The sequence below is a fragment of the Daucus carota genome, chromosome 4 (assembly GCF_001625215.2).
Source record: "Daucus carota subsp. sativus chromosome 4, DH1 v3.0, whole genome shotgun sequence".
Lineage (NCBI taxonomy): Eukaryota > Viridiplantae > Streptophyta > Magnoliopsida > Apiales > Apiaceae > Daucus > Daucus carota.
The window spans coordinates 12,692,280-12,715,138 of NC_030384.2; the positions used below are offsets into that span (position 1 = coordinate 12,692,280).

A 22,859-nucleotide genomic window follows, 5' to 3' on the forward strand; every position below is an offset into this window, starting at 1 on the left:
CTGTGATTGATTTGGATGATGATGTGGACTTTGAGACTGTGTGTGCTGGTACTATTTCTGTGACTGCGAATCTGCCAAATCTGACAGATTTCAATGCTGAGCTGGGAGTTGTGGTTGCTGGACCGGATGTTTGAACCGGTTGACTTTGATGTTCTGATGTTTTCTGATATTAACTAATGTTTGTGTTAAGGATGTTTTGCTGTGGGGCCAGTAATGTTTGTTTCTACTGGCGTAAAAAAATAAACTTGTTGCAGGTTTCTATTCCGCAATAATCAGTGAACCACACTGATTATGAGGAATATTTTGGTTGTAATATAAAACCAACAATATTTCGGATACATTTATCTCGTTTACTTTATGTCTACACGAGAACACACACACTATTTATTTATTTCTCGAAATTAATTTTGATAGATTAAAATCTCGAAATTAATATTCAGAATATTATATCTAATTCTCGTTCGAATGATTAAAATCTCTACTTGAATAATATTAATAATATAAAAGAGCAACGATTTTAATACTGCTCTGGACTTAATTAAAATTCGAACCGTTTTCAGCAAGTAAAACTCAATATGACTTGGCTACGTTTTATAAAGGACAAAATCGAATCAATTTTACTCGAAATATAAAGAGAAAGTCGAATTTTGTTTCAAATTTCGAGGATAATCATCTCGACTTAAAATTAATTCGTGAGGATGTACAGAAGAAACCTGTTAAGATTTCTTCTTATGGGAACAAAAGGAATGTATCTCCCATCACACATATTTAAACTATCTCTTTCCTAAAGAGAGATCTTTTTGGTCTTTCTCAACCAAAGGGGAAGAAGAACGTTATATAAATTTTAAGCTTTTACTCCTGAAGGGAAGAAAAAATATTAAATTTAATGGGAAGAAGACGTTATTAAATAACGTACAAAATTTTTAAAATTTAAAGACCTTCCCAAAATGAATAACAAAAAGTACTTTCTAACAATCTTTTATCTATTTCAGGAACTCGGAAGGATTACCCCTTTACATTAAGTGCTTCGTGGAACATTATTTTTCAAACTCATGCATACACGTAGGGAAAGCACACACTTTTAAAATTTAATTTTGTGTTTGTTTGACAAATACCAAAAAGGGGAAGATTGAAAGGATATCTTCGATATATAATTATTTATATATTTGTTTCGGTATTTGTGACAAACATTAAAATTAAATTCACCTAGTAATCCTCCCAAATAGGTCATTAATTTATTTGATTAATTAAAAGTGGAAAGTTATTTTTGGCAAGTAATTTTAATCTCTAAATACTGCTTCACATCAAAATACATTTATTTTAAAGGAAATTTTTGTGATTACGGATTAGTGGCGCTGAGACGTATCGTGAGTCTACCATTATCTCTTTCCTGCTACTGCAACATTAAATTACATGAAGCTCGAAAAAGGACTATCAATATTTGGTATTCTCTAGAGTACTCATGTTACATTATTTACAAAATTTATATTTAAAGTAATTTATTCCATATTTAAACATTTATTATCTCTCGGAATAAATAATTTTAAATCTTTAAAAAAATTATTAAATCCTTCATTCCTCAAGATTTACTTCATCCTAGGAAGGATTTATTTTCTCCACATTAATATTTGTCCCTAAAAATATTAATATCATTTTTATACCTCCTCTCGAATATTTTCTCCTAATCTCTCAAATTCAGTATTTTTCGGAGAAAAATATTCGCAATACTTAGAAAGCTCTTTCAACGTATCAAAATCATGATTTATCATAAACAATATTTTTCTAAGTATTTTGGTATCAAAACCTTCGTCAAGTATCATTCTCTGTTTTCCAAAAGACGAAGTGTTTCGGTTTTTCGTAAAATGGCTTTTATCTTAGATATCGGTTTAAATACCTTAAGATTATTCTCATCCCTCAAAAGTATTTTATATTTATAGGAATATATTTTAAGTATTTATTCAAGTTTTAAGTTTGGCCATAATCCCTCTCTGATAATTTCAAAAGAATTATCGTATTTTATTCAAAACCCGAAAACCTGATTTATCGTTTTAAATTCAAATAAAATACTTCCACTTGCCAAAATGACTTGAAACTTGAGATTAGCCAATTAAATATTATTCTTAGTGCATGGTTAAATTTTCGTAATTCTCCGAGAACTTTCATTTTAGAGCGTTTTCTATCTGCCGACCCGATCACTGGCTGAACGTTTGACCAAGCTAGGGTTGACAACAAATTACCAAAATTTCCAGAATGCCATTTCTAATATTCTAAGATTTATCATATTTTTTACGGAATTTATTTCGCATGTTCGAAATATCGCGTTTTTATTGTAACGGATTTTATCGGTATCTCGTAAAGCGTGTCTGTCTTTTAATGCATCAATTGCACAGAATTTTTAGTCCAAGATGCTGGTCAAGAACACCTTTTTAGGTGTGCGGAACAAGGGGACAAAGTTGAGTAGTGGCCAAGGTATGGTTAAATTACCATTTGCATTTTTACTTCTACTTTCTTCACATTTACCCCACCCATTCTTGCCTATAAATACACCCCTCCACCCATTCATTTCTCCCAAGCTAATAGCCAAATATATGCTGAGATTTTAGAGAAGAAACACTCTCCCAAAGTTTATTCAAGTGCCCACTTCCTCTACTTCATCTTTAAAACCTTCGATTCTTCATATATTCCGATATATACAAGGTTTTAAACCCCTAAGCTTCGTTCCACCCAACCAAGCCTCGCTCATCTTAGCATTTTCATAAACCACTCTTTTCGACCTCCCGAAGGGCTGCCCAAATTTGTTCGTGTGTTGAAAATCGTATCGAACTTCCGACGTATTTCTCCGGAGAACTTTCGTGCATAAATCGTGTAAGTGGTTACTTTTAGCTTCAATTATCCGAGTCTTAATCGACCGATTTCAAAGGGCTTTTTAAACAAATTTATCTTCATCTTAAGCTCTCTTGATTTCAAAATACACTAGTTGGCCACTCGTTATTATCAGGAATTTTGTGCACTGACCTTACTTGCTCACTAACTCATAATTTGTGCTCCCATTCCCATCACTCCCATACCCTTCTTGTTTTAGTGAGACACCTATTTTCAACCCTGTGCTTGGTGGGGATATCATTAAGATTAGATACGTGGTTTACGTGTTTATTTTCCGAACGTGTGAGTTGGGTGTGATTTTACTTGTTTTGGTGAAAAACCCCGTTTGGGCCTTCTCGCTATCGTGGGGTACTAACCGAACAAGCTACTTGGTTCAATTATGTACGTGTGAGTGTGTGTGATATAACTTGTGCTCGACTTCGGCTCCGTCTTTTCAAAACTCACTCATCACTCGATCTTATTAAAATCAACAACTTATATTTCTCCGCGCGATATAATTTATTAAAATTGAACCAACGACTTAACCACCATACTAAAACGTTATAATCGACAAATTTCAACGTGGTTAAAATTGGACTAAAACTTGCGGAACCAAAATTTTTATAAAACAAGGATATATTTGTGATATGGGTCTGAAATTGGCCCTAAAAATTATTGGGTAATTTTGAGCCCGGGTCTGATTAAAGGCCAGAATATAAGGCCCGGATTCTGGGTCTATCACCCAAAATTCGTGGCTAGCAGATTGAGGTTATAAAAAGCCCGTTGGGCATTCATGTTTGAGAAACATGGGCTGCCCAAACTCAAGACACGAGCCCCCAGCCCGGTCAGGGCCCAGAACTCGAATCCTAGTCCTACTAGGAGTCTGACTGACGAGTCCAGGACTCCGAGAGTCCTATAAGAACTCTGAGTTTCGTGGATAACTAACTAGAGTCCTAGATAACCTCCAGCAGCTCAAGATAAGGATCAAGGATCAGTCCTATCCTATCTCTGACTCAAATACCTATTTCTACTAGGACTCTAACACCAGGGATCCTACTTCTGATCAGTCTCTAACCCTGAGACATCTATATAAAGGGCTCTACCCCTCCAAAATAGAACTACGTTTTTTGACTTGATTCTTCACCCCGCTGAAGATACGTAGGCACCTCGTGAGGACCCGTGTGAGTTCCGACTCGCGAGATCAGTCAAAAAGCACGAAGCTCACCCCTCGATTTTTGATCCATAACATTTGGCGCCGTCTGTGGGAAGAAGACAACAACCATGGTGTCCACCAGATTACGCTCAGAAATTCATGCACCTTCAAACGGAGACAACACCGCAACCCAGGATCCACCCTTGTCTCAGGTCACCGCTGGAACCTCAAATCCCGTCACCACCACACCACCAGTCACGTTGGCCCTTGCTAGCAGTGGCACAGCCACCGCTGCTCAAACCTCGATTCCTATGATTTTTGGCACGCTGCCCCCTATGACTAATGTTGTGGCCACAGCCACTGATCATGGGACTCATTACTCAACCGTTGTGACGACCACAAGAGGACCAACCGATGAGTATGTAGTTTATACGGACGACTCTTCTGAAGATTCGGAGAGGGACTATGATATTCCCCCACGAAGGAGGAGAGACGGAAACCAGAGCCGAGGCTCCCAACACAACACCGGGCCGAATAACCCCGAGTCCCGTCGACCCACGGACCAGGAGTACGAAGCCAGGATTCGAGCTTATGAACAGGAGATAGCTCAGTTGAGAAGAGACAGGGCGGCACGCCAGACCAGGCAGCCACCACCCGAACCTCGGCAACGGACTGAAAACCCTCAGAACGCAGGTATGAATAGAATTCACTTGTTGGCTGCAGGTGATCCAGATAACCCGATCCCCCCATTCACCGAGGAGATCATGGCAGCAAGGATTTCTCGAAAGTTCAAGTTGCCCACAATTAAGGCGTATGATGGAACGGGTGACCCCGCGAATCATGTACGAACTTTCATGAATGCATTGCTGTTGCAACCAGTCACGGAGGCCATTAAGTGTCGAGCCTTCCCCCAAACTTTGAGTGGGATGGCACAACACTGGTATAGTCGACTACCCCCTAACTCTATATCCTCGTTTGGAGATTTGAGCCGAGCTTTCATAGGCCAGTTTATTGGAAGCAAGACCCACGCTAAGAGTTCAGCCTCGTTGATGAACCTTCATCAAGGCAGGAACGAATCCCTCAGAGACTATATGAATAGGTTCACTAAGGAGGCGCTCAAGGTCCCGGATTTAGACCAGAAAGTAGCCATGATTGCCCTACAGCAAGGAACCACGGATGATAATTTCCGCCGATCACTAGCCAAGAGGGCCCCTGAAAATATGAATGAGCTCCAGGAGAGGGCCGGGAAGTATATCAAGGCTGAGGAAAGCCTGAAGAAATCTCAGAATAACCAGGGACCGACCCCGAACCCAAAGAAACGTGGAAACGACACCGAGTACAACGCGGATAGTAAGTATTCAAAGACAGGGGATGGTGATAAGTCCCCCACCAAAAAGAAAGCAGGACCGAGGTTCACTGAGTATGCAAGGCTGAATGCCCCTAGGAGTCAGATCCTGATGGAAATTGAGAAAGATGAAAGTGTTCGATGGCCGAAGCCTATCAGGACTGACCCCGAAAAGAGAAACAAGGACTTGTACTGCAGGTTTCATAAGGATACAGGACATAAGACCGATGATTGCCGGCAGTTGAAGGATGAGATCGAGTTTTTGATCCGAAAAGGCAAGCTGTCCAAGTATACTAGGGATACGGACAAGAATCCCCGTGACAATGACAACCGTGGAAGAGACAACGATGATAGGAATAAGAGAAACCAGCCTAGAGGGCCTGTGATCAATGTAATCTCTGGAGGACCGACCGCAGCAGGCCTATCTAGTAACTCACGAAAAGCTTATGCTCGTGAAGTGATGTACATTGTTGGAGAGCCCCCGAAGAGGGCAAAAATTGAGTTTGCTTTAGCATTCGACAATTTAGATCTTGACAGAGTTAAATTTCCCCATGATGATCCTTTGGTAATCACCCCGGTGATTGGAAACTCTTCTGTAAAAAGGGTACTCGTTGACGGTGGAGCCTCAGTAGATATCTTATTTCATGATGCATATGAGAAGATGGGATATTCAGATTCGCAATTGACACCTTCAGATATGCCTATATACGGCTTTAATAATGTGGAGACAAAGATTGAAGGTATGATCCAACTACCCGTGACAATGGGCACCGAGCCTAGACAGGCCACATGTATGCTGAATTTTTTGGTCGTTAAGGCTTCATCAACCTACAATGCTATCCTTGGGAGGACTGGGATACATGCTTTTAAAGCAATCCCATCCACCTACCACTTGAAGATCAAATTCCCTACCAAGAATGGGGTGGAAGAAGAGATAGGAGATCAAAAAATGGCTAGAAGTTGTTATGTGGGGGCTCTGAAATCTGGAGGGACCGGGGGGCAAGTTCTCCCAATTGAGGACTTGGATGTCCGAGAGGAAGAGGAAAGGAGAGGAAAGCCAGCTGAGGACTTGGTTCCCTTCTCCCTATATCCAGATGAGCCCGAGAAGGTGACCTATGTAGGGGCGTCGCTCCCCGAGGATATGAAATCCGAATTTGTGAAATTCTTGAGGAACAACCGGGATGTGTTTGCTTGGACCGCAGCCGATAAGCCAGGGATTGATCCCCTCTTTATGACACACACGCTTAACGTAAGCCCAGATAGAAAACCCGTGAAACAAAAGAAGAGAAGTTTTGCCCCTGAGAGGCAGGAAGCCATAAAACAGGAGGTCGATAAGCTTTTGGAAGCAGGTTTTATAGAGGAAATCCAATTCCCAGAATGGCTAGCTAACCCAGTCATGGTCAAGAAAGCTAATGGAAAGTGGAGGATGTGTGTAGACTTCACATATTTGAATGATGCTTGTCCTAAGGACTGTTTTCCTCTCCCAAGAATAGATACTCTGATCGATGCTACAGCTGGGCACGAGATGTTGAGCTTTATGGATGGCTTTAGTGGATACAACCAGATCCGAATGAATAAGGACGACATTCCTAAGGTATCATTCATCACTGATTTTGGTATCTTTTGTTATTTGGTTATGGCGTTTGGTTTAAAGAATGCAGGAGCCACATATCAACGCCTGGCAAATAAGATGTTCAAACATCTGATTGGAAAAACCATGGAGGTCTATGTTGATGATATGCTAGTGAAGAGCTTGAACAAAGCTGATCACCTTGAACACCTGAGAGAGGCTTTTGAAGTCCTGAGGACACATAAGATGATGTTGAATCCAACCAAGTGTGCCTTTGGAGTTGGGTCTGGAAAATTTTTGGGTCTGATGGTCTCAAAACGTGGAATTGAGGCCAACCCCGACAAGATAAAGGCCATCCTTGATATGGAGCCGCCTAAGTCTATAAAAGATGTTCAAAAGCTAACAGGAAGAATCGCGGCACTAGGACGTTTCATCTCGAAGTCCGGGGATAAGTGCTTGCCCTTCTTTAAGGCTTTGAAGAAAGTTAAAGATTTTGAATGGACAAGTGAGAGCCAAGAGGCCTTTGAGCAGTCGAAGAAGTATATGGCAGAGCCACCACTCTTATCAAAGCCCGTGGATGGAGAAACATTATATGTCTACTTGGCTGTCTCTGAGAAAGCACTGAGTGCGGTCTTGGTTCGTGAGGATCGAAAAATCCAGAAACCCGTCTACTATGTTAGTAAAATTTTGCATGGAGCGGAGCTCAACTATTCTGTGATTGAGAAGTTTGCCTTAGCCATGATTACAGCTTCAAGAAAGCTGAGGCCTTACTTCCAGGCTCACAAAATTGAAGTCTTGACAGACCAGCCCCTTAGGAACATAATGCATAGCCCGAAGGCTAGTGGGAGATTAATCAAATGGGCAGTAGAGCTTGGGGAATTTGAAATTCGATACAAACCACGGGTGGCAATCAAGGCTCAAGCTCTAGCTGACTTCCTCGTTGAATGCACCATCGACAACAAGGAAGTCGGGGGGCAGGAGAGTATGGTAGAGGAACCCAAAGAAGAGGAGAAACCTAAAGAGTATTGGTTACTAATTTTTGACGGAGCTTCAAAAACAAAAAATAGTGGGGCAGGGCTGGTGCTCCGAAGCCCGGATTGCTTCACGGTCGAGTACGCGATCAAGTTAGACTTTCCAACTACCAACAATGAAGCTGAGTATGAGGCCCTTATAGCTGGATTGGGATTGGCGAGAACCCTGAGGGTTAAAAACCTGAAAGTATGTGGGGACTCAAGACTTGTGGTGTCACAGGTTAATGGAGAATTTGAGGCACCAGAAGAAACAATGTTGAAATACTTAAGGATTGTGAAAGCCCAGATGACGCAATTTAAAGAATGTTTGGTAGAACATATACCTAGGGAAGAGAATACAAAGGCTGATGCCTTATCCCAGTTTGCATCCTCAGAGAATGAGGTGTGCTCGGGAAGTGTTTACTATCAGGTTTTGAAAACCCCAAGTATCAATGCCAAGCTGGTAGCCCCAATCGACACGGGGGCCACTTGGATCGATGAGGTCAAAACGTATCTCGAAACTGGACATCTACCACCTGATGCTGGGGAAGCACGAAAACTACAAGTAAGAGCTTTAAAGTATGCACTCATTGAAGGGATTCTCTATAAGAAATCTTTTGTTATACCTTATTTGAAGTGTTTAAGGCCAGATGAGGCCCGGGAAGCCTTGAAAGAGGTCCATGAAGGAATCTGTGGCCAGCACCTAGGCGGGAGAGCCTTGGCTCACAAAATTACTCGCCTTGGGTTCTTTTGGCCAAATATGCTGAAGGATGCGAAGGATTATGTTAAGAGATGCGATCGTTGTCAGAGATTTGCACCTGTTGTGCGCCAGCCCCCAGAGATGCTGACATCCATTAACTCCCCGATTCCCTTTGCTATGTGGGGGATGGACATCCTAGGGCCGTTTCCACTCGCCAGTGCTCAAAGGAAGTTTTTGATAGTGGCTATTGACTACTTTACCAAGTGGATTGAGGCCAAACCCCTGGCCAAGATAACCACCAAGCAAGTTGCTCAGTTCTTTTGGGAAAACGTCATATGCAGGTATGGCATACCCCGAGTCTTGGTTACTGACAATGGAGCTCAGTTCAACAATCCAGAGTTTGTGGGATACTGTAACGACTATAGCATTGAGCTACGATTCACTTCGGTTGCCCATCCTCAAGCCAATGGGCAAGCTGAAGTAGCCAACAGGATAATCCTTGATGGGCTAAAGAAAAGAGTCGAGAAAGCGCATGGGTCTTGGGCTGAAGAGATTCTCCCTATACTATGGGCATATCGAACAACCTGCAAGGTCTCCACAGGAGCAACCCCGTTCCAGTTAGCTTACGGGGCTGAAGCCGTAGTGCCACTTGAGATAACTCATACCTCCCCCAGGGTCCAGCAGTATGAGCCCGAAGCCAATGAGGAAGGAATGAGACTCGCACTCGACATGATCGATGAGGTCCGTGATGAGGCTAACGCCAGGATCGTTGAGAGCCAAAAACGAGCTTCCTATTACTATAATCTCCGAGTCAAGGAACGATTCTTCAGAAAAGGGGATTTAGTCCTAAGGAAAGCTGAGGCCTCAGGAGTTGGTCCCAAGGGAAAGATGGCCCCAAACTGGGAAGGTCCGTATCAGGTGAAGGATGTTATTGGTCGCGGCTCGTACAAGCTTCAGACCCTGGATGGAGTTGAGTTTCCAAGGAGTTGGCATGCCACCAACTTGAAGATTTATTATATTTGATTATCTTAGCAAGTAGATGACCATTGAATAAGGTCAGATAGACCACTGCCAGTTAGTTTATAACTTAGTTGATTTTAGTTGTTTATCTCTTCTACTATAGATTCAATAAAATTTCTTATGGATTGCTCCATATCTCATGCTTCTAATGTTTTCCTTGAGTTTTTGTTTACTTACCGTGAACGGGTCAACTTGGAACATGAATTCAACCATAAATAAGTTACGATTAACATTGATTGAGTGAAAATTACAAGCTAAGGCTTGATAAGTCCGATACTACAAGTTAAGGCTAGATAAGTCTAAATAAGTAGACCACGCAGGGTCCTTAATAAATCCTACTCATCAGACTCGGAATCAGCCTCCGAGCTATCTGCAGACCCGGACTCCCCAGCCGGATGCTTTTCAATGACACCCAAATCTTCGACTTCCTCTTCAATAGGACTAGGAGAGTCAAGAACAATCCTCATGGGACAGAGGTAATCCCATTTAGGATGGAATAGGTCTGGATGATCCTCATGAATGAAATGAACAGCCTCATTCCACCCGTTACTGTAATCCTCTGCAGAGGTGGTCTCATTGTGCTTCTCCAGCAGATTCTTGAACTCATCAGAGTCCATATAGTCGTCGATGATAGCATCTTTTCCCTTTCGAGCCTCGACTAGCTCGCTTCGAGCTTCCACTAGCTTCGATTGAGTCTTAGCCACAATCTCGTCTTTTTCCGCATCCTTGATTCGAAGGGCCTCCATGCCCTTCTCCAAGGATTCCTTAGCCTTCTTGTGGCTCTCAGCTTGTTTTTTCCAAGCTTTAGCCTGATGGAGGGCAGCCTGGAATTGAGCATTAGCCTGAGACAAGTAGATAAACGGGTTAAGAAAGACTCGGAAAACATAAACAATAAGTTTGTAAGAACACTCACACTAGCAAGGGCTTGAGAGCCAAAGCCATCAATCCCCTCGATCTCCGACTGTAGCACCACATCCTGGTAGTCGGCAGGGGTAATAGAGTGAAGGGACCAATCAGAAGCATGAACAGTCGATCCCAGCACCGAATCAGTCCTTCGAAAACCCCAGGCCGGTTTAAAGGCTTCAGACTTGGAAGCCCGAGGCTGACTAGATGATCCTCCCTCTGAATGGGGTTGAAGGAAGGCAGGCAACTCCCGAGGGACCCGAGGGTCTTGAGCCAACCTATGCCGCTTCATACGACCCGTCTCCTCTTGGAGAGGCGCATTCTGCTCATTGATTTTTGTGGCAGCTGCAAAACAAAAACAAGAAATAAGTTAAGTCGTGAATAATGGGGTAGACCCGAGAAAAGTCCTAGGTGTAAAAAAAAAAGGGGGTTTATACCTTCATCACTAACCCTTGAAAGACCAAGCTTTCTAAGATTGAATTCATCAAGGAGATCCCAGCATTTGGATTGGCCATTGTCTTTGACCAATTCAGCATAGGCTGCCTTCTCGACATCCGATAGGTGGATGGAGTCGACACTCCCATCAACGACCTTACAAAACTTGGATCTGAATAGAGTTCCCCAATCTCCCCCTTCCCAGTGTAGCTTGAAGAACTCTTTCTTCCAACGAGGGTTGTTATCCGGAATAGAGGAATTGTTGAAAATATGAGGCTGGTCAGGCCGATGACTAATAAGAACCCAACCCGTGGAGCCCACCGGGTAGTTCTTGAATTGGAAAATCTTACGAAACAATGAGACAGACATGGAAAGGCCTTTAGATAGGCACTGAACCATGAAACAATGAATTATGCGCCAAGCATTGGGCGTCAATTGGCAAGGATTGAGTCCCACATCAGCTAAGAGCTTAGGGATGAAGGGATGCAGGGGAAACCTAAGTCCGGCTAGTAGAGCATGCTTGTATACAAACAAGTGCTGCGGATCCCAATGACAGGTCCTATCCCCGGGTTCGGCACGGACCAGGGAATAAGCTTTGGGAAAGTTAAGCAATCTATGATAGGCCTTGGCCAACGAAGGCGAACAATCGGCAGCATAGCCATAAGAACCTAGCTCAGCTAGGGAGGGGTATTCATCCCGCATAATATTGATCAAATCAAGTAAAGATGAACAAGAAGAGTTTATGATTATAGTAGTACCTCTCTTGGACTTGGAGGAGGTGCCCATGGCCTTGGAAATCTTGGCCAAGCGTGATGCTTCCCGATCAGCCATTTGAGCTTGAAAGAACCTTGGTGGTGAAAGCTTGAAGCTTGAGAGAATTCTAGAGAGATGTTGTAAACTTGTAGAGTGAGAAGTGTGAAGTGAGAAATGAGGATGCTCACTTATTTATAGGATGGCCAACAGGTCATCTAACAGGTCAACAGGCCAAGTGACCTGCTATTACAGGTCAACTAGCCCAAGCCCAAGAAAAAGCCCATAATCTAGAAGGTTTTGGAAGGATCTAGATTTTCCTAGAGCCTAAAAATAAATGAAAATACAATATTTATACATATTTTCATGTATAAAATATGTATAAAACCTTATAAAACCCTAATCAAGGGATTAGCCTAGAAAAGGCCCCTAAAACCTTGATTAAGGCCTAATCTTATCTTATACCATTAACAAGTCATAATCAAGCATGATTACACTTAATGGTTGCATAATCCATGTTTAAAATATGTATAGTCCTGAAACGCTCGAGAGCGCCCATGAAGCGCCCTGGGAGCGCCCATGAAGCGCCCCACGAGCGCCAAGAGCGCCCGAGGTGCGCTTGAGGACCTCACCACCATCGACCTGGGCACCCAAAATGCCCTAAATCGACCTGGGTGAGGTCGACAATTAACATTGGGTGTTAAAAAACACCTAACGCCCGAGAGCGCCCGCGAAGCGCCCTGGGAGCGCCCTATGAGCGCCCCAGGAGCGCCAAGAGCGCCCGAGGTGCGCTTGAGGACCTCACCACCGTCGACCTGGGCACCTAAAATGCCCTAAATCGACCTGGGTGAGGTCGACAATCGACTTGGGTGTCAAAAAACACCTAATGCCCGAGAGCGCCCAAGAAGCGCCCTGGGAGCGCCCTATGAGCGCCCCAGGAGCGCCAAAGCGCCCGAGGTGCGCCTGAGGACCTCACCAGCGTCGACCTGGGCACCAAGGATGCCCTAAATCGACCTGGGTGAGGTCGACAACTGACTTGGGTGTCAAAAAACACCTAACGCCCGTGAGCGCCCATAAGCGCCCAAGGTGCGCCCACGGTGCGCGCGAGCGTCGACCTGGGCGAGGTCGAGCGCCCATGAGCGCCCGAGCTGCGCGCCAGCGTCGACCTGGACGCCCTGAGCGCCTTAAATCGACCTGGGCGAGGTCGAGCGCCCCTGAGCGCCCGAGGTGCGCCCGAGCTGCGCGCCAGCGTCGACCTGGACGCCCTGAGCGCCCTAAATCGACCTGGGCGAGGTCTAGCGCCCTGGAAGCGCCCGGAAAACGCACAAAAAGCACCCCAGAACACTTGATGTACCCCCAAAATGCCTCGGATCGACTAAGGAAAGTCCAGAATCGGCCTAGATGGCTGACCTTACTCAGAATAGACTCGAGAAGTGATTGAAAATGCTCTAAAACTTTAGAAAAGTTTCTACGAAACTTATCCAAAGTTGGGGGGCAAATGATATGGGTCTGAAATTGGCCCTAAAAATTATTGGGTAATTTTGAGGCCGGGTCTGATTAAAGGCCAGAATATAAGGCCCGGATTCTGGGTCTATCACCCAAAATTCGTGGCTAGCAGATTGAGGTTATAAAAAGCCCGTTGGGCATTCATGTTTGAGAAACATGGGCTGCCCAAACTCAAGACACGAGCCCCCAGCCCGGTCAGGGCCCAGAACTCGAATCCTAGTCCTACTAGGAGTCTGACTGACGAGTCCAGGACTCCGAGAGTCCTACAAGAACTCTGAGTTTCGTGGATAACTAACTAGAGTCCTAGATAACCTCCAGCAGCTCAAGATAAGGATCAAGGATCAGTCCTATCCTATCTCTGACTCAAATACCTATTTCTACTAGGACTCTAACACCAGGGATCCTACTTCTGATCAGTCTCTAACCCTGAGACATCTATATAAAGGGCTCTACCCCTCCAAAATAGAACTACGTTTTTTGACTTGATTCTTCACCCCGCTGAAGATACGTAGGCACCTCGTGAGGACCCGTCTGAGTTCCGACTCGCGAGATCAGTCAAAAAGCACGAAGCTCACCCCTCGATTTTTGATCCATAACAATTTGTTTGTGGATATTGTGTTCTAACTTTTGCAGTGAGGTGAAGTGAAGTGAGGTGATCTTCGTTCTAAGACCCAAGTCTTTGACGTATTGACGGGGAGTTGATAGTGATCGCACCGTGAAGAAGAGGAAAGACCCAAGACCTAATACCTAAGATCCAAGACCTGCAAAAGGTTTAGAAGTACAAAGACCACTGGAGGTGCAACGATTTTGAGGAAGTAACAAGGTAGTTACGTTCCGAGACGAGTCTTGTAATTTACATTTATAGTGAGGAGGTAACGAAGAGTTACGCTCCAAGATATATATTTGTAAAGGCTTTCCCGCCTACTGTAAATGAGTATCTTTATTGTAGAGAAAATCTCGAGTTCGGGGAGGAGCTCGGGGACTTGACTAGGGGTGAGTGGACTCCAAGGGTTGAGTTAGCCACCGCGAACCAGGACAAAATCGCTCGTGTGATATTTTCCTTTTCTTTTCTTACACTTCCGCATGTAACTGCCAATACTATCGATACAAGTTCTAAAGAAGGGGTGAAAACTTTTTAAAATGACATAAATATTTTTAATTGGTGATTAAGCTATTCAACCCCCCCTTCTAGCTTAATTAAACCATCTATCGGGACCTAACAATAACATTGCACAAAGAAATCGGTCTCAAATCATTCGTTGTTTCCAGAGTAGTCTTCTTTGGAATAAGAACCACTAAAGTATTGTTCAAGCCCACAGGAATATTATTAGTAGATAAGATATTTATACAAGCAGAAGATATATCATTACCTATGATTTCCCAAAATCTTTGATCAAAAGCTGGGTTCATTCCGTCTCGACCTGGGCTTTTATCCGGATGCATTGAAAATATTGCACTGTTAACCTCATCGGCTGTGAAGTTTGCAGTTAGCATCTCATTTTGTTCTCTATTAATTCGACTTTCAATAGTCGGACTACACCATATACTGCTTCATTTGATTGAAATAGCTTTTTATAATAATTGCCAATAATCTCTCCTAGACCATGTTTCCAGTCGTGCCAATTGCCATCATCATCTTTTAGTTGGGTTATCTGATTCCTTTTCTTTCGCGCAGAAGCATACACATGAAATTACTTCGTGTTATTATCTGCTGCTTTTAGCCAATGCTGTTTTGCTCTTTGTTTCAAGAAGTCTTCTTGTTGACTTAAAAGTTTTGAGTACTCTTTCATAGCCTCTGTATATATAGCATTGCTGAGAAAAAGCATCATTGCCTCCCCTGAACCTAATCATTCTTTCTCGACATTTTCTTAGACTTTCTTTGAATTTTTTTGACAGCCTATCCCCCCAAGCTTTGAGTTCTGTTGTGCCATAAAATCTCCCTGGGCTTATTTTACAGCCCATCATATTATATGGGCTTTACTTGGGTTTACTAGAGTCATCTGGTTAGGGATAATGGGCTTCACCATGGCTGGGTGAATCATTGAAGGTGTACAAAGAGATACATAGACTTGCATTGGAAGCATAATGAAGACTGCCATCAGAATGGGGTTGCACCTGAAGGCGCTTTAGGGGTTACCGCTGCTAGGGGTTACCACTAAGTGCATCCTGGCTTGCAGTTACGGGGCTGCAGTTAGGGGATGCCGCTGGCAGGGCTTCCGCCACCTGGGAGAACGGCAGGCAGACTCCAAGAAGGACTCTTCTTCCTTGTTTCTAGGGGGACGAATTGGAGGCATATTGGGAGTATATCAGCTATTATTTATCTATGGATTAAGAGATAAATACATCTATTATGGAGATAATTATAATTGGTGGAGATAATTCAAGAATATTCGGATAATTATGCAAGATGAAGGCTTCAAGTGACCTACTTGGAGTGGGATGCCGCTAGATAACTACAAGAGGAAGTTGTTTTATCCTAAACTAGAGGGGATAAGAGCTTATCTCTTCAGAGTCCTAAATCGAGAACTACATGGGCTTGATCCCTATAATATAGGGTATGTAGGCACCTTGCAAAGGGACTTGGATCATTTTCACGAGTTCTACACTCTAAAGAGAGGCACGTGTAACCTTTGTGACAGATATTTCCGGGCAATTGCAGGACGGAATTCCATAATTCCGGCCTCGTTGTTTGGTTCTTTGCAAGCTCAGCCCCTAAACACACTTGTTTCTCATTCGTTTTCTTTAGTTTATGTTAACAGTAGCCCCTAAGAGCTAGCCGTGATTTTCGTAGTTGTAATAGATATCCCTATAATTGTGCTATGCGGTTCTGGGGGGTGTTGTATCAATTCCTCTCACAACACTTTTTGGCGCTAGAAGGAGGGGGTTACTGATCTTAGAGAGAAGAGATGTCAGAAATTCCCGAAAATACTGAAAACCCAAAGACGTCGGAAGGCGCTACGCAAGGTGAAAGCGATGTTCCGAGCGGGGAATTAACACGCGAGGAGATGAAGGCAAAAATAAAGAGGATGAGTCGAAAGATTGCTTCTCTGAAAAAGAAATCAGCAAGGTCGAAAAAGGCTAGCAAGGTGACTCCCACCAAGCTAGATTTTGATGGAGAAGGTGGTAGGAAGGAATGCGGCAACCCTGAGGATGGAGCTGACCCTGAGATGGATGATAGAGAGCACTCGTAGGATGCTAGTGTGTTTGATCGCCTTGGAAGGAAACTGACCGAGCAAGACTTGCGGCACAGGCTTGGCAACAAGGCCCCTAACGGGGATGAACCTGAAGGCTCGCAACACAGGGCTACTCCCAGCCAAAGACAGGAGAAGCCCGTGTCTGAAGCTCGGTCAAAGGATAAAAACTAAAGGCCGTCAAAAATTGTCTCCTTTCATGATGATGAGGAAAGCTCAGGGTCGCACAATGACAATGAAATAAGCAAAAAGAAAGATCGGCCCCTGGATGATGACTATGAGGTTGCACTTGATGATAGGGATGATAAATGCAAGATGGAAGAGCTGCTGGAAGCCCTAAAGAAGGTGAAAGCCGATAAGAAGTCGAAAGCCGAGCTTACCGTTAAGTCACCATTTACTAAGAAGGTTAGGGAGTCACCCCTACCTCGTATCCACAGGGGGGTTGGCGACCTGCGATTTAACGGAACCACAGATCCCGTGGAATATCTTAGCCAGTTTGACACCGATATGGAGGTCTACCAGATTCAAGACCTCACAAAATGTCGCTTGTTGGCTGCAACCCTGAGGGATGATGCTCACCATTGGTTCAAGAGGCTTCCCGGTGATTCCATCAACTCTTGGAGGAAAATGTGTGAACTATTTGTGGGCCAATTCAGGGCTTCCGTCACTTATGTCCCACCTGCCAACACTCTGGCTAATATTAAGCAAAAGGAACACGAGACATTAAGGGAGTATTTCAAACGCTTCAACTCGGAGGTACCCCGTGTTAGGCCAACATCCCAGGAAACCCTGAAGAACTTCTTGATAGCAGGGGTAAGGCCTAGAACAGACTTCTAGAAGGAATTGCAAGGACGGGAGCCTGAAACCCTGGCTGACTTCTTCGCTAAGGCTAAACCCCATAAGGTGATTGAGGAATCACTAGCTAAGTTAAAGAAGGAGTCGAAGTCTGAAAGCTGTAGCAGCTGGAAGAATAAAAGGGATAGGTCCCACAGCCCAGACAGAAGGAACACCTATAAGAGGAATCCCTACGTAAGGCCTGCTGATGAGAAGCCTTCAAGCCGAGATGGCAAGACTTCACCTATTACTGTGAACACAACCAACACGCAGGGCTTCGATAAGTCGAGACTCACGATGAGGAAGGCAAGAGAAACGAGGTATCATGAATACACGCCTCTAACAGCCTCCATATATCATATTTTCGAGGTTGAAGATAAGGCGAGACTCTTCCGGAAGCCCTTCCGAAATGGACCCCCGGGGAAGAAGGACCAGGGAAAATATTGTGCTTTCCACGACTTGAACGGACACGACACGGCGGAATGTGTTCATCTTAAAGACCACATAGAGGATCTTATCAAAACAGGATACCTGACGGAGTTTGTAGCCAAGAGGCTAAGAAGTATAAGGAAAAGAAAGCTGAAAGAACGAATAACCAGGAAGCCAACCGTAACACTCGAGCTGGCAGTGTACGGATGATCATCGGAGGGCCCTTCGTGGGAGGCCAGGGACGCAGTGCTATGAAAAGATATGTACGGGAGGCCCGAGGGCCACCCTTAACCAATGTGTGCCATCTGTCTGAAAGGCCTCCCAAAATGTTCAAAAGGGAGACCATGGACATTTCCTTCACTGAGTGGGATGCACGCGCGGTACACCATCCTCATAGCGATGCCCTGGTGGTAACAGCCGTGATCGGAAATGTCAATGTACACAGGCTTCTTGTCGATAACGGAAGCTCTGTCGATATCTTAGCCTATAGTGCGTACCAGAGGATGAAAATGGCAGACAGAGACATGATGGCTTGCTACAATGAATTGTATGGTTTCACGGGGAATGCTGTCCAGATTGTTGGAAGGGTAAGACTCCCGATCACCCTTGGAGAGGAACCCCGGGCTACCACTCAAGTTGCAGAATTCATGGTAGTGAATGAAGACATCTCCTATAAATGGGATCCTGGGCAGACCTATCTTAAGGGACATGCGGGTTGTAACCTCAATATACCACCTATCCATGAAGTTCCCAACCCCCAATGGGGTAGGATGTGTACGGGGATGTCAGGCTGACTCCCGGGAATGTTATAGCAAGCCTTTGAGATCTGCAGTAAAAGCCTGTAAAAAAGCCCAGCAAATGGATGAAGACATCCCGGAGAGCTGTTACAAGCAAGTGGATATAGAAGAGGAACCCTAAACCAAGGCTCAAGGAAGGGTTTTAATAAAGTTTGTGAAAGCAACCTGCAACATGGTGATTATCGTGCAACATCCGGGGGAAGACCCTTATCTAGAAGCCTCGCATGCTGTGCATGAAGGGCTTACACCCACGGATACACTCCCAGTGAAAAATACTGATACAACAGAAACCCTGGTTGAAGGAATTGTGGAAGATGTTACTGACAGTGACTTGGAAGGGGATGGTCAAAAGCAGCCCCAAAATAAAAAACAAGAAAATGAGTGCGAGGCACCTTGTGACTTCAACAGTGCTATGGTAACCTATCAACTCGGAAACCGGACACGGCCTCCCGTTCATGAAATCCTGGGTACGCAAACCCAAGAGGGTGGCAGCAAAGAGGTTACCGTTGAGATCGACCTCGACCCAAGGATGCCGGAAACCCAGGTGAAGACTGAAGCAGTTGGGGATACCCTGTCCATCTTGGTGGATGAGTCCGACCCCACTAAAGAATTAAAAATTGGGGAGCAATTGGGGCCGGACCTGAGGGAAACCCTTGCTGCATTCTTAAAGAATAATCTGGACGTCTTTGCTTGGAACCATTCGGATATGATCGTGATTCACCCAGAAGTCATGTGCCACCACCTCAATATTGACCCAGACAGAAAAGGAGTTAGACAGAAGAGGAGACCAATTAGCGGGGAAAGGGCTACCGCTCTTCAAGAAGAGGTAGACCGTCTATTAAAGGCAGGCCTAGTGAAAGAAGCTTTTTACCCTACGTGGCTAGCAAACCCGGTGTTGGTGAAGAAACCTAACGGAAAGTGGAGAACATGCATAGACTTTACTAATCTGAACAAGGCTTGCCCTAAGGACAGCTTCCCGCTTCCTCGAATTGACCAATTGGTGGTTTCCACTGCGGGGCATGCACTGTTAAGCTTCATGGACGCCTACTCGGGCTACAATCAGATCCCCATGTTTGAGCCAGATCAGGAACACACCTCCTTCATCACTGATAGGGGACTTTATTGCTTTATAGGCATGCCGTTTGGTTTACTAAATGTTGGGGCCACATATCAAAGGCTGGTCAATAAGATGTTTAAGGATCAGATTGGGAGAACAATGGAAGTGTATGTGGATGACATGCTAGTTAAATCAAAGGAAGCCTATGATCATGTTACACACTTATCAGAGATGTTCGACATACTGAGGGATTACAGGATGAAGTTGAATCCCCAAAAATTCATATTCGGGGTTGAATCTGGCAAGTTCCTGGGCTTCATTGTCAATCACAGGGGAATCGAAGCTAACCCTGCGAAGATCAAGGCCTTAATTGAAAAGAGGCCGCGTAGGAATATAAAAGAGGTGCAATGCCTTACAGGCCGGGTTGCCGCCCTAAACCGGTTTATCTCAAAGTCCTCGGACAAATGTAGAGAATTCTTTGCAGCCATAAAAAAGGGGCAAAAATTTGAATGGACGACAGAATGCGAGGTTGGCTTCCTGAAGCTGAAGGAGCAACTTGGAAGCCCGCCACTGTTGGCCAAACCGACGGAGGGTGAAGCCTTGATCCTTTACCTAGGGGTTTCCGAGTTCTCAATTAGCGCTGTCCTGATCAAGGAGGAAGAGCCAACCCAACAGCCAGTATACTACGTGAGCAAAAGACTACTTGATGCTAAAACCTGCTACTCAAATATGGAGAAGTTAGCCTATGCACTAATTTTGGCTTCCCGCAAACTAAGGCCTTACTTTCAGGCTCACAAGATTGAAGTGCGTACATCCTTCCCCCTCAGACAGGTCTTGCACAAGCCGGAAGCCTCTGGAAGGATCATGAAATGGGCAGTCGAGCTAGGTCAGTTTGACATAGAATACAAGCCAAGAACTGCCATCAAGGGACAAACGCTAGCTGACTTCATCTTGGAATTTCCACCCACCTTCGAAGTCAAAGGGATGGAATGCATACCTGAGCCTCAGCCTCCAATAGCCATACCCGAGAATTGTTCCCCCTGGTGGAACCTGTACGTCGATGGGGCTGTAAATGGAAATGGGGCCGGGGCTGGCATTGTCTTAGTCAGTCTGGAAGGCCATAAGCTGCAAAGCTCCATTCATTTCGACTTTAGAGCCACCAACAATGACGCGGAGTATGAAGCCCTAATAGCTGGGCTGAAGCTAGCCTTGGAAATGAGGGTGGAAAATATGAATGTTTACAGTGATTCTATGCTGGTAGTCTGGCACATCCGAGGAGGCTTCCAAGCTAGGGGTCCCCGTACCGATCTCTATATGCGGTATGCCCAGGAATTAATTAGGAAATTCAGGGAAATCAAGCTAGAGCAAATACCAAGATCTGAGAATGCAGATGCAGATGCCTTAGCCGAATTGGGCTCTCAGAGGGATGCACACATGCTTGGAGTGATCCCCCTCGAAATCCAGTATCAGCCTAGCATTCCCAAGATTGAAGTCATGGACGTTGAGGTCGATGAGTCTGACCTTTGGACAACCCCAATCCATGAATACATAGCCAACGGAACCCTGCCTACGGACAAGGATGAAGCCAGGAAATTGAGATACAAGGCAGCCCAGTACGTAATTTATGATGGAATCCTTTACAAAAGGGGGTTCAATCGGCCCCTCCTCAGGTGTGTTGCTGGGATAAGATGTGAATACATTATGCGCGAGGTGCATGAAGGAATTTGTGGGAATCACTCGGGGGGTGCCTCCCTCGCTCACAAAATCCTCTGTCAAGGCTACTACTGGCCTACCCTCCACAAGGATTCTCACGCTTTCGCCAAGGCCTGTGACAGTTGCCAAAGGTTCTCTAACACAAACAAAAGCCCAACAGTACCGTTGAAGACCCTGACAAGCCCCTGGCCATTTCCTGTTTGGGGTATAGATCTGATTGGTGAGTTACCCAAAGGGAAAGGAGGAGTGAAATATGCAGTCGTGGCTGTAGACTACTTTACTAAATGGGCTGAGGCTGAACCCCTGGCTTCCATCACTGCAAGGAAGCTGGTAGACTTCGTTTATCGAGCAATCGTCTGTCGATACGGGGTTCCCTACAAGCTCATATCAGACAATGGGAAACAGTTTGACAGCAATGAAATGATGAATTTCTGTGAACACCTTGGCATAAAGAAAGGCTTCTCCGCGGTGTGCCACCCTCAGAGCAACGGTCAAACGGAGGCCGTAAACAATATTATTAAGCACACCCTGAAAGCCAAACTGGGATAGAAAAAGGGATGCTGGCCAGAAGAACTCCCTATGGTGTTGTGGTCTTACAATACCACTCCAAGGTCTACCACCGGTGAAACCCCGTTCACCCTAACATACGGGTGTGAAGCCATGGTTCCCGTAGAAGTTGGAGCAGGATCTTTTCGAAGGGATAACTATGACCCTGAGAATAATGAAGTCAATCACAGACTCTACTTAGACCTGATTGAAGAAGTAAGGGATACGGCTCAGTTGAAACTTGCCGCATATCAACAGAGGACCCGTAAATATTTTGATAAGAAAGTGAGGGCTCGACCCCTCAAGACGGGGGACCTAGTTCTCAGGAAAATGATGCCTAACATGAGGGTTCCCGTTCATGGAGCCTTTGGTGCAAAGTGGGAAGGCCCATATATCATCAAAACAGTGCTTTGGGAAGGTACCTATCACCTCACAGACCTGGACAGAAGACTCATACCACGGGCATGGAACACCCAACACTTAAAGAGGTATTACCAGTAGCTTCACCCGGGTAGTATTTCTGTAGGCTTCGGCTTAAGGGTCAGGACAATAAAGGCGGTTTATTAGTTGTAATCGCTATGCTTTTAGGAAAATTATCAGGCTACTATTTGCTTTATTTGCTAGGATGCTCGGGGGGTAGTGTCGTTACACCCCCCAAAATTATGCTATGTCAACTTTTTACCATGTGATTTAATAAAATTTCGCAGCTTTCCATTACAAAAATGTTGTATATGCTTGCTTACTCACCATGATTGTTAATTGAATACTTCATGTATGCTTTAAAAAGTATTTAGGTTTCAATTGCATCTAGTTCTCCATCATAATTAAAATTATGCTAAAGAACTCGGGGGGTAGTAGGCATATCATTAACATTACTTAGCTTAAAATCGAAATTGGAAATCGAAAACACCGAAATCTCAACAACTTAGCGGAGCTTTCAAGGCTAAAGCTTTTCAAGCTTTCAAGGTTTTGGGCTTACAGTAGCCCTTCAAGGTTTAAAGCTTATCAAAGCTTTCAAGGCTAAAGCTTTTCAAGCTT

The 22,859-nt window shown here is 44.6% G+C and overlaps 2 protein-coding genes across 2 annotated transcripts; both read left to right on the forward strand.

Annotated features, from left to right (window-relative positions):
- Window positions 1-5,163: 5,163 nt before the first annotated feature.
- Window positions 5,164-9,663, forward strand: LOC135152191 (uncharacterized). The gene is made up of 4 exons (XM_064092027.1): window positions 5,164-5,435; window positions 5,559-7,083; window positions 7,198-7,570; window positions 7,679-9,663. The coding sequence occupies exons 1-4, from the start codon at window positions 5,164-5,166 to the stop codon at window positions 9,661-9,663; spliced, it is 4,155 nt and encodes a 1,384-aa protein (XP_063948097.1).
- A 6,497-nt stretch (window positions 9,664-16,160) lies between these two features.
- On the forward strand, window positions 16,161-17,918 carry LOC135152192 (uncharacterized). Its single transcript, XM_064092028.1, has 3 exons — window positions 16,161-16,441; window positions 16,622-17,201; window positions 17,283-17,918. Exons 1-3 carry the CDS (start codon window positions 16,161-16,163, stop codon window positions 17,916-17,918), a joined length of 1,497 nt encoding a protein of 498 aa, XP_063948098.1.
- The last annotated feature ends 4,941 nt before the right edge of the window (window positions 17,919-22,859 follow it).

What these genes read in the sequence shown, in the direction of transcription:
- LOC135152191 (XM_064092027.1), top strand. Translation starts at nt 5,164, where the DNA reads ATGATTGCCCTACAGCAAGGAACCACGGATGATAATTTCCGCCGATCA. An exon ending in TGATTGGAAAAACCATGGAG is followed by an intron (nt 7,084 to 7,197) that starts GTCTATGTTGAT and finishes AATCCAACCAAG; the next exon opens with TGTGCCTTTGGAGTTGGGTC. An exon ending in ACTGAGTGCGGTCTTGGTTC is followed by an intron (nt 7,571 to 7,678) that starts GTGAGGATCGAA and finishes CCATGATTACAG; the next exon opens with CTTCAAGAAAGCTGAGGCCT.
- LOC135152192 (XM_064092028.1), top strand. Translation starts at nt 16,161, where the DNA reads ATGTCAGAAATTCCCGAAAATACTGAAAACCCAAAGACGTCGGAAGGC. An exon ending in ATGGATGATAGAGAGCACTC is followed by an intron (nt 16,442 to 16,621) that starts GTAGGATGCTAG and finishes TAAAAACTAAAG; the next exon opens with GCCGTCAAAAATTGTCTCCT. An exon ending in TCAAACGCTTCAACTCGGAG is followed by an intron (nt 17,202 to 17,282) that starts GTACCCCGTGTT and finishes ACAGACTTCTAG; the next exon opens with AAGGAATTGCAAGGACGGGA.